Source organism: Coprinopsis cinerea, assembly GCF_000182895.1.
Source record: "Coprinopsis cinerea okayama7#130 chromosome 8 map unlocalized cont3.8, whole genome shotgun sequence".
In the NCBI taxonomy this organism is placed as follows: domain Eukaryota; kingdom Fungi; phylum Basidiomycota; class Agaricomycetes; order Agaricales; family Psathyrellaceae; genus Coprinopsis; species Coprinopsis cinerea.
In genome coordinates, this window is record NW_003307537.1 from 1,840,903 (window position 1) to 1,852,371 (window position 11,469).

The 11,469-nt window shown below is 53.8% G+C and overlaps 3 protein-coding genes across 3 annotated transcripts; all 3 read left to right on the forward strand.

Annotated features, from left to right (window-relative positions):
• Positions 1–1,160: 1,160 nt before the first annotated feature.
• Positions 1,161–2,747, forward strand: CC1G_05024 (hypothetical protein; the record flags this gene model as incomplete). Its single annotated transcript, XM_001835979.2, has 4 exons — positions 1,161–1,368; positions 1,430–1,534; positions 1,594–1,872; positions 1,936–2,747. The coding sequence occupies 4 exons, from the start codon at positions 1,161–1,163 to the stop codon at positions 2,745–2,747; spliced, it is 1,404 nt and encodes a 467-aa protein (XP_001836031.2).
• A 2,453-nt stretch (positions 2,748–5,200) lies between these two features.
• CC1G_05025 (hypothetical protein) lies at positions 5,201–6,235 on the forward strand (the record flags this gene model as incomplete). Its single annotated transcript, XM_001835980.1, has 1 exon — positions 5,201–6,235. One exon carries the CDS (start codon positions 5,201–5,203, stop codon positions 6,233–6,235), a length of 1,035 nt encoding a protein of 344 aa, XP_001836032.1.
• A 339-nt stretch (positions 6,236–6,574) lies between these two features.
• Positions 6,575–11,113, forward strand: CC1G_05026 (hypothetical protein; the record flags this gene model as incomplete). The annotated part of the gene is made up of 7 exons (XM_001835981.2): positions 6,575–7,340; positions 7,400–7,908; positions 7,972–8,091; positions 8,151–8,291; positions 8,348–9,689; positions 9,744–10,349; positions 10,614–11,113. 7 exons carry the CDS (start codon positions 6,575–6,577, stop codon positions 11,111–11,113), a joined length of 3,984 nt encoding a protein of 1,327 aa, XP_001836033.2.
• Positions 11,114–11,469: the final 356 nt, after the last annotated feature.

Sequence of the window (11,469 nt, forward strand, 5' to 3'; positions counted from 1 at the left end):
TATGCGGCGGCGTCGCAGGGCCACATGTATCCTGCTGCTGGGACTAGAAGCTGGGAATGCGCACTAGTACGCCAGAACAAAATTCCCCGTACAGCGTTTCTCATAAACGCCAGAACTCGTCGGTGTCTGAGGAGGTGTGCGTGGGAGTTGGAATTTTTTGTCGTTTCAGCGGCGTTTTTGGGCGCTATCGTCGGCCCCGGAGCTTCCACGTTCAACAGCGATGGGAGAAGCGAACGGATCGGGAGACCGAAGCGCTATTTATGAGCGAGAATCCTGGGGTCTTCTTTGTGTAGTCCGCGAGGCTAGTGAAGTTAGGGCCATGAGGTGACTGTACCAATCAACGAATAACAGAGAAGGAAGGGGCTGTTGGTTTAACTGCTGTTGTACGTGGGATACGGTGTCGGCAGACGGCTGTTCCGGGTGAGTTATTAGTGCGGGGGAAGTTAATTCTCGGTGTGGATTAGCCATTTATTTGGGTAAGGGTTGGATGAAATGACATTGTATACTTCGTCAGTGGCCCCTTGGATGTCGATGACATCGTCTGTTGCCAAAAGGAATTGATAGTTCATGGGATGCGCATGGTTGCAAGGCTAACGGCTGGCTCATCCCCAGATGCTCGGTGCAGTGCTGCAGCAGAGGCAGATGGTGCAAGAGAGGACGCAGGGGTATTCTCAAGATTGTGAAATTGGGCGAGAACAGGGCTGGCCAGCGGACTTTGATGGGGTGGCAGAGGTCCGCGCTATTCCCGAAAAGGCAAGTGAGTTTGGGACCAGTTTGAAGTGTAGGCTTTTTGGTGGGATTGTGAGAACTTTTGGAGCAAGAGCATCCGGTTTTCTCTGGCAAGGTGTTCCTTGACTTTCCTGGTTCCTTCTTCCTTCGCCGTCGTCGTCCCACACGTCCCCAAACCCCTCGAGCTCGTCGTTGTCCCCCGCGCACTGGTCCCTAGGTCATCGACCTCGCGCGCTCAACGCACCATAGAAGAGCCGTCTCCCCCCGCGTAATAATAACCTTGGTCATGCGAATAAGCCGACTTGATTCCTCTCCAAGCTTCAGTCCACTTTCGTCGTGATTTCCGAATACCAGCTTTCCACCACCGACCAACTATAGTACTTATACCACAATCTTAGACAACAACTCGACCACTACCTATTCTTACTCACATGGCGTCCAGACCCTACAGTAATAGCCCCTGGCCGTCACCGACACCGGACATTCCTTCAACTCATCCTCCACCGCCTGCGGTCACATCGGACGGTTATGTGGAAGGTCGATCGATGAAGCGTAGGAGGTTACACTCAGCCCAGGTCTTGGAGGCAAGACGAGATGGCCTTGTCGCACGGCAGATAGTAGCGGAGCAGGCTCTCATAGGTGCGTCGCCCCGGCCGTCGTCGTGACGTTATCCCCGCGACTCACACATCTTGGTCCCTAGAGCAAGCTCGGAGAGACTGCCAACTATTGTCCGGCAACGAAATCATCTCCTGCTTCCCTACAGCAGGCATCAGCATACCCCAGCACCAATGGGCCACCTTCGTTTGTAGGTGTCGTCGCCACATAGTTAAACTAATTTTCCTCCCGCTCACGGCGTGTCTTCAGGGAATTCTCGCAGACCAGAACTCACACAATTCAACCGAGTCAACATCTACCTCTTCCGTGCAGACTCGAGGCAGGAAGTCCTCCGATTCATGGACCGACCCAACCCCACAGACCAAGCCGGTGTCGTCACCGCCAGAGTCGACGATCGATGGTTTGGTAGAGACGGAGAAAGGTGGGAGGAGGGCCGCAACATCAGCTACCCGTTCTACTGGGTGATTACTCGAAGTGACGAGGAACTGAATGGCAACGAGATACCGCAGTCGACCTTCAGTGCTATTCGTGAGTGATGTTCGCATCTGTCACACATCTGGCTTCTCAACTTCGATCTGTTTTGATTCCCAGAAACGACATACGCAGACTCCGTCTCAGCTTCCCGCTCTTCCGCCTCGGTTGCTTCCGCTTCTTCTGCTTCTGCAATCTCTGCGTCATTATCATCCGCCTCGGCGGCGTCGATGTGGTCGCTAACCGCTACCAGGATCACGACCATCTCAGGAACGCCAACAACGTTGACCGGTACCCTCGCCTTCCCTACGGGCAATGTCCAAGAAGATGCTGGCAGTGATTCTTTCCCGCGCTGGGCAATCGCAGTCATTGTCGTGCTCGGTTTCCTCGCCATCGCCGCGACTTGCATCTTGGCCTTCCTCATCCTTCGCCGAATCCGACGCCGAAATCAATCAGAACTTGACTCCCACCGCAACTCGATGGGCTCCGCATCACCTATGATGGCCAACGCTGCCCAACAACCCTCTCCCGTCATCGCTCCCACTATTCTTCCAACTGTAAGGCGCCCGGATTCACTTCGGCGCAATGACAGCCATGATCGAGGGGGTGGACAGAATGCGCCTAGTGTCGTCCTGCATGACGGGGAATCGGGCGTATCAGGCGAGGGCGGTCCGTTTAGTGGTGCTGATGCGGCTATTATGGCGGATGCATTCAGGAAGATGTTGCGGAAACCTGACTTTGCTGCGGTGGACGAAGGGGAGAGTCCTGACTCTGCCAATGACCCTGGGGGACCGGCTGGAGGTCAGCACATGCTCAGCAGGGAATTGGCTGAAGAGGGCAGAGATATCAGAAGCGTAGGATCAAGTAGAGGGGTTAGAGTGGAAAGCCTAAGTGATGCTGAACGTCCTCGCGATTCGCACCACCCGTCGTAACACTCTTTCCTGAACTTTAGTCCCGCTTCGTTCTTTGATTTTGGGCACCGTGAGGTACCTTTTATTATCTTTATATCCCTGTTTCCTGAGATATCCTTTTTTTGATCTCTGCGCTTTTCCATTCCTAACATTCAATGTTCCCCCTTTTTTGGATTGTGTCGTCTTGGTCGCTTTTTTTTTTTCTTTCCGTCTTCTCATTTGCATTCAATTCACAATCAATGTAGCATTTGTTTCGCAATTGTTTTCTGTTTTCTCATCCCCTCTTTATTTTTATTGTGTGACATTGTTTCCGTACATACCATTTTTCGTCATGGATATTTTTCCATGTTCTTACTACTACTAGTTCACTAACCTCCACCTACCTACCTTGCGCGTTTACTGGTTTACACCTTGTCACTCCTTTGGCTTCTTCCATTCCTTTTGTCGTCGACTTTTTTCTTCTACTTAGCTTAGTTTCTCCCCCCGTACTACACCCCCCTTTTGGACTTTGAAGCACCGCTTGATTTTATACCTTTCACTGCGCTACTTACTCTTCCTTCTCGCAGTGCAAATGCAGCCGTTTGTTGTTGCCTTCTTCTCATCAAGCTTTTCTTGGGTTTGTGGGCGTCTGGCAAGTCAGTGTACGACGACGACTCTTTCATCTACATCCGTCGCTTCCTTCCTATCTTCCTACCTTGCTTTCGTTCAATCGATTGTACTACGCCCGCTACCTCCAGCTTCTCTCCCTTGTATCCCTATCCTCTCGACCCATATACCCCCGTCTTCCCGACTGACGACGTAATGACGACCACGACCCGTGATGGCAATAACTAAAAAACCTACCCCAAGCTTACCTGGACCCCGACCGACCGTGGGTCGAGCTGCAGCTCGGCTTGCGGAGTATGCTTCTTCTCCCTTTGGCTGCGCCTTGTACATACTCATTCCACTTGCTTCCTGGGGGCTCCAGTCCAGTCCACTACATATCACCGCGCGAACATATTTGGTCCGCCGAGCATACCTCTACTACAGTCTACCGGACGCACAGGGACGACGTGTTCTTACCATGGCCACTCAGGCTGAGCCCCCCTGGATCCCTAGGCCTCCTCCTACCCAACCTTCGACCCCTCGTTATTTGTTTATTCCATCACATTATCCCATCATCGCGTTCGAGTCGAACATTAGGGCCGTTTTCTTTTTTACTAGGACACTTCTTTTTTTTCGAACCTTGAAAAACTTGCAAAGATATGTCAACTGTTACCCCCTACCTACTAAGTACTAGCTATAAAACTGGAGTGCCTTTTTTTGTTTTGTTTGGCGGGTTGGGTTGAAGTGGAGGGAGGGCCCGAGTGTGCGTGAAGATGTGGGTGTGCGGTTGTGAGGAGATCGGGATGAAGCTAGGGGAGGCTGGGGATTTAATCAGCAGTTGGGTTTTTGGTGAGGTGTATAGGGCCGGGAGGGCGCGTCGGGGCGCATCACTTTGATGGGCGCTTAAGGGGAACCTGTAATTATCCATCCACCATGATGCACCTGTTGACGTTACTATTGCCTCATCGACATTCAATATTACCGGATGCGAGTTGATACCGTTTAACGCTATTTTTTGAACTCGACTCGGAGTTGCCCGGTATGTGGTTCTTCCATCCCGCCTGTCGTGCAGGTCGCTGGTCTACCTCTTGGCCTGTGAGATTCGACTTCCATGACCTTCGCTCTTCTATTTTTGCTATGGCTTTACTTACGTTGATTATGACCTCGTGTTGAAGGGCGAGTTTCATTTCCGGGTGAAGTGCGAACGACCGACGTAAATGTCACAGCGCTCGGGTGCGCGGTGGTCGTTGAATTGCTCGAGGCTGGTTATATTTATAGAGAAGTGGATAAGTAATAAGTTGGACGTGATATTGAGTTCGACTGGTTCTCGATATGTGTCTTGGATGTCCACACTGGAGAATCTGTTCCAGCTTTTTTGAATTGAGTGGTCGCTCAGATTTGGGCGCGTGTGGGCGCGTGGCCGTGGTGTACTGAAACCCGGTATTCAAAGACGGAGAAACCTCCTACCTACTGTGGGCTTGATAGTGTTTCTAAATTCTCTTACCTACGCGAGTGAACAGAAGGCATCGGCAGCTTCAGCTGGAGGCTAATATCTAGCACTTGAATCGGGAAGAGTTGGCGCTTTGATGGCGCGTTGATCTGAGAGCGTCGCCAAGGACATTTCTCACACAAGCTTGACCAACGTTCACCGGCACCAGCGCGGTCACGTCGACCCCGAACGATGAGGACGCGATAAACAACATCAAGTCCACAGAAACAACAAGAAGTCCAGGTCAAGGATAATCGGGGAAGCCGCGTCGGCCTCGTGTATTACGGCTTTCAAAACGGTGCATGTGATGATACGGATGCGGACAGGACTATAAAGGCACCCGCTATCGCCGTTTGACTACTAATCTTTCCCCCGTTTCCTCCTCAGACAGGTCGTCGTAATGTCACCCAGCAATGGGGGTGACCTCAAGTGGCTTGTACCATGCATTGTGCTGGTGCCTCTGGTCTACACCTACCTCATCTCTCGCTTGACGATATCGGTTTCGCATACACCTCAACTGCCATCCACCCCAACCCCAGAGAGAATCAACCAGGCCCGCCAACGACGGCAAGCGCTTCAGCAACTGGAGACGAAGAAACGCCATCTCTCTCGTAAACCGTTTCCTTTGTTGAAGCTCCCTGTGGAACTCCGGATCCTCGTCGTACAGCATTGCGCCTCGTCCCCAGAAACGTTTTCGAGCCTTTTGTTGGTGTCGAGGCATGTTCAGCACCTCGCCTACACTAGTTGTCTACCCCTACTCCCCATTCGACTCATCGACGAGCATCAAATCATGTCGTTCTCTTTGTTCTTGGAACAGAAACCTTCGCTGTCGGGGTTGGTTCACCACTTGTGGGTTACGCCTCTCCAGGAGCCCTGCGTGACCACCGCGGTGGGGATCGTGAAGCGATGCACAAACCTGACAAGTCTAGCCTGTACAGGCAGAATGCTCCAAGACAGCGTTACCTCGGCTTTCCGAGGCTATCGACTCCACCATACTCGACTCAGAGAGCTCACTCTGTTGTACACAAGTGATGCTAATTGGGCCAATATACTCCATTCTCAAAGCACCATCTCCTTCTTCCAGCGGCTTACCCATCTTCGGTTAGTGGGCGATCGCGTGCCAGCTGGGATCAAGTTTCCTAACCTCGTTCAAATCTCGTTCGCGTACAACGCGATGCAAACTTTGGGGCACGAGCTGCTGGAGGATAAAGAGGCGTATCCGCGATTGCAGTCGGTTGCGCTGGTTCGAGAGCGGACGCATCTTGGGAGCAGTGTGCGTATTTGGAGGAAGCCGAATCCGGACCCGGCGCACACCGACAAGAATGTCGTCAGCAACGTGTTTGTGTATGAGATTCCTGCTCAATGGACAGAGCTTAATATGTGGTGTGACAACGCCTTGGGAAAGGGGTTCTGGCAACTCTGCGCTGCGACATGATGGTGCGTGTTACCCTGTTTCATGTCGTCGTGCGCGATTGACGCTTTTGTCGCAGTGCTCTGAATCTAGACGAATTTCAACTGTAACTATACGACTGTATCCATAATGTTTTACTACGCGGTCTCCTGAGGCCAGCACGGCCAGGCTGCGACCTCATCCTTGAAGACTCGATCGCGATGACGCGCAGATTATCTTGCAGTTGTCACTTCTCATTCGCGAGCCACCGGCCAGGTATATAATGGAGGTCTGGCTCCTTTCTTTCTTTCTGTCCTTAGCCCCGGAACTATCACAGCAAGACCTCTCTCTCTGGATTGTGTCGACCCTCGGTCTTGCCCCACTATGACGCTGGCGAACGCCTTCTCTATGATGGCGTTCCCCACGTCGGTCTTGCTCATGGCTCACATGTTGCAGCCTGCAGTCCCCAGTTCCGTCTATTACGCCTTCGACGAGCTCCGCGAAGCTCCTCGGCAAATCTTCAATGGTCTACCCACAGCAAACCGCATCCTCTCCCGAGTTGAACGCATTATGGATGGGGTTGACGCCCTTGCCAATGAATTCTCCAGCGGTACTCTCTTCTGGACTTTTCCCATCCTTGAGAGGGAGATTCGACGACGCGAGGGCTACAGGGGACCCGAAACTTGCACCCCCATCTGGAACGCTTCCAACTATTTCGTCCTGTACCAATGCCCGCTCCCTGGACAGACCAAGGTCCGCAAACCTAAACTCGAATTTCCACCGCTTCCGTTGGGTCTTCCGCCCGCCCCTCCCCGGCTGACTGATCCCCATCCCCTCTCATACGTTGTGCCTTACTGGGAGTGCCCTGACGAATTGGTCGGTTCTCCCGTCCGTCCTTGGTTGCCTCAGCCCAAGAAGACGTGCGAGTACCCTCGTCCTCCTCCGAAACCCAAGGCGCAGCCTGTCCTGGAGCCCAAGAGGGAATGCCAACTCTTCTCTCGGACCTGCTGTTCGGGGAATGGAGCGCCATATCCTAGCTGGCATATCGCCCTGGACTTCCTTCTCATGTTTATGGCCGTGTACTTGTTCTGTCCCGAGGTGGTCTGCGAGACCATAAAGGAGACGCTTCACAAGCATTGCCCTCGATCTGGTATGTTCAGTCCTCTCCTCCTCAAATGGTTTCATTTCTGAAGAATTTATTGCTCTTAGCCGAGCGGTGGTTCTACTACCTCTTCCCTTCGGAGAGGAAGAAAAGGAAGAGATGGCCCTTGTCCTACTTGAGACCCGGAGCCCCTCGCATCCCGCCTGCCCAACCTGTACCGCGTTATACCCGTCCACCTTCCCTCTATAAACCAATGCCAGTACCCATGATGACCGAACCCGAGAAGGACCCTCTGTGTGTCATTCGGGATGCGCAGCTTGTTGCAGTCCCCTGGATCGTGCACGTTTCGCTCGTGGTTGGCGTTCCGTGTTTTAATCCGGAGGGTATGGTCTTTGACCTTCTCTGTCGACTCGCTTGTTGGATGGTTGGTGAGGTGTATACGAGGGTCTTCCCCGGACCTGAGCCGACCATTGTCATTCCCCCGGTCAAGCCTACCGTCGAAGCTCCTGTTACACCTCCAGGACCCAGTACCCGCTGTGTCCCCGCTTTGATATGCATTCCTGGTACACCTTACGTTCGCAGGCCTAGGAAGACTGTTCGGGATCGGTATCGTGTGGTACGTGTCGTGCTTTCCTTGACTCGATGGTTCACGTATTGATTTGTTGGTCGTGCTGCTTAGAAATCGGAATTGGAGGAGAAGGTTGAACGTAATGACACTCCTCCGTCCAAGAACTTGAAGGATACGACTGCTGTCAGTGACAGCCTGGTCGTTCCGGAAGCGGTGGACTTGAAAACCCCGGTAGGTGTTGACTCTCTTTCTAGTCTGGGAAAGGAAGGCAGACTGACTGGCATTTGTAGGTGCAACTTCCTGCCAAACCGTCTAGTACTACCGATAGTCAGCCCAATGTTCTCGAGAAATCTGGTTTTGTAGTTAACGACGAAGTGTCTGCTGTCAGTGACAGCCCCGTCGTCGACGAGGAAGCCATCGAGAGAACATTGGTATGCCTTGATTCCTTTTTCGTCTGTTGAGACTTGGCTGACTTGGGGGTCTGAAGGTACAACCTCTCACTAGCCAGCCCAACTCCGCGCCCGTTGTCATTGTCGAGACTTCCGTCCAGTCTGTGGAACCGGCGGACTCGGACGCCGACAAGTACTCCATCTCCGTCTTGCCTATCCCTGCTGAACTCGCCGAAGACTGGGTGGACGTCGCCAACGAGTGTGTTTGCATCGATGCTCCGCCAGATGCGACTGCTGATACTGCCGAAGACCACGGTACGCGAGTCGACGTCGCGGAGGAGTCTCTCGATGTCGGGACGGTCTGTGCCACTTTGCCTTCCTCTATGCCTGGGTCCTTCCCCACCGGAGATCTGGAGGCCACTCTCGAGCTCAGAACTGTTGCAGAGTCGGTCGTCGAGCTCGCTCCTGCTAAGATTCAAGTTGACGTCGAGGAACAGAGGGTTACGGGCGAAGACTCGATTGGTCCTATGACTCCTGTCGTCGTGCTTTCTCCTCCCTTCACAGATAGCCATACCCCCTCTGGCTCGCCTCCAGACATGTACCCCATCGCCATTGGAGGCCTCGCTTGGGGTGTCGGCCCGGGCTCGAGCTGCAGCACCTCAGGTACTACCGCGTTTGAGGACTCCAATGTAACGACCGAAAACTCGATTGGTCCTGTGACCCCTGCCGTAGTGTTTTCTCCTCCCTTCACAGATAGCCATACCCCCTCTGGCTCTCCTCCAGACACGGTCCCCATCGCCATCGGAGGCCACACTTGGGATGTTAGCCCAGGCTCGAGCTGCAGTACCGGTACCTCAGGGATGACCTCGTTTTCCGCCTCCAATTTGATGATGGACCTAGCGGGCCTCGTCGAGGGCATCGCTTCGAAGATCGTCAACCTCGCGGACCTCGTCGATGAACTCAATGCTGATGATAGTGTGCTCGACGCTCCCGTGTTCTGTGAAGAGGAGGGGATTGTGGTCAGTGTGCTCGACTCTTCTGCTCTTTGTGAAGAGGAGGGGATTGTAGTCGGTGATCTAGCACAGTGGCAGGAGGACAGCGTTGAATCGGCGCCGGAGGACAGCGATGATTCACCACGGGAGGACAGCGATGAGCCAAAAAAGGACTCGGAGGTGCTCAACGACTGCAACGCTCTCGACGAGGTGCATCTCGCTGATGCGGCGCGACTTGTTGCCTTTTTCAATGCTGAACTTGATGCGCACCGGTCGGCTCGTGCTGCTTCGACGATTTTCTGGAATTGTGAGAGGGCCCAGCTTTGTGATTCGGTTGTCGAATCGAAGTCAGAGCCCTCGCAGTCGGACTCGGAACCCCAGGATCAGGAAGGCGAGGAATGTGAACTTCACGACGAGCAGCAGTTCGATCACGCAGCACCTCCTTCCCGTGAGTCCCTTCCCATTCTCAACCATCCAAGCCAGAAAACTAACTCCCAACAAGAACTCGTCCCCTTCACCCGCTCAACCTTCTTAAAGGCTTTCCTACGTGCCCGCAAACGCGCGCGAGACCGCGCCCGTCTCCGTTCGGAACTCGTCCTCCTCATGGTCTACGGTGGAGGGTTCGAACCCGACCTCGTGAACCATCCTCGGCCGACCGTTGACAAGGGACCGATTGAGCTCCCGCATCCGCATGGGCTGTTCAAGCGGAGTCGGGGGTCGAAGCAGACGAGGATTAGGAGGGCGAAGGAGAGGGATGCTGCGAGGAGGTGGGTGAGTGGGATGCGTGCGTGGGTTGATGAGGTGGAGGAGGAGGATTGGGAGGAGGAGGATGAAGAAGACGATGAAGATGATGAAGAGTACGAGGGGGGAGATGATGGAGAGTCCGGGGAGGAGGAAGGTGATGAGGAAGAGCAGAAAGGGCTGGATGAGAAGAGGGGTACATTGGTTCAGCCGGAGGAGGAGGCTGGAGTCAAGGAAGATGATGTGGAAGCGGTCGAGGAGGCCCACCAAGAACAGTCTCCTGTGATCGATGAAAGAGTCGAGAGTGTTGATGAGGCGGTTGTGGATCAGGTTGATGAACCGGGTTTTACCGTCGTGATGTCCCGCAGTGAGAGGCGGCGGGCACGCTATGCTAGCATAGGCGAGCGAATTGAGGCACAGCGGGGTGCTGTAGCGGCTGAAGGACAGGCTGTGGAGTCATTTAGGGCGCAGGAGGAGGAGGAGGAGAAGAAGTAGAAGGTTGTGGTGGAGAAGAATAAGCCCGAGGTGGTGAAAGAGAAGTTTGAGGTGATCGATTGGTCACGGGTCGAACCAGTTGCGCCAAGCAAGACACCAGTCAAAGCAGGTACATTAACCTGGGCGCAAGTCGCAGCAGCTGCGGCGAACCAGCCACCGGTGGAAGCAACATCTCCCAGTCCAGCACGGACCGAGGCGCCTCCATCTAATCAGCTACGAATTGAAGAACCTGCACCACTGAACAGGGCACGGGTGGAGGGTGCGACACCAAACTGGGGACGGATTGCGACGGCCGCATTGGACCAGGTACGAGGGGACAGAGATGCGCCAAGGCGGACGCGAGTTGAGGAGGCCACATCACTGAACTGGGCACAAGCAGTCTCAGAAGAACCTGCACCAAGCGCCGCGCGAGTCGAACCACGCACACGAAATCGGAAGAAGGGACGGGACGAACCCGCTCGACGAAACCAGGTGCGGCTCGACACGCTTCGATCGAACCCAGCGTGGGTGGATGCCAGCGCACCTGCGCCAAATTGGTCGCAGGTCGAAGCGGAACCTGTTGGCGGTGCCAGGGGCACAGGCCGGCGAGGTGGACGCACTGGGCAGAGGCAGCGTAAAGGACCTGTTCGTCCTTGAATGCGACCGGTAGGACTGGAGCGACATCATCTATGTCTGGTATCCGTGTTTTCATTACGATATACTTCTATCCATGCCTTGAGCATACACGGCAGGGCCCGTCGTGTACGTTCAAGGCTTGGCTGCAACTCGTTGCATTTGTTATCTTTTTCCCCGCCATGCTTTGGAATTTTCATTTCGTTCTGTTGCACTTTTCGGTTAGTTTCCATCTGCTTCCCGTCTATTTCTTTTCAGTGTTACACTCTTCTCTGCTGTGCCTGGACCTTAGCACGTATTAGTACTGTAGATCTACCCTATATCCCTGCTTGTCTTTTAGTTTTCAGTCTCGTTGCTACCATTGCTCCTATAAATATTAT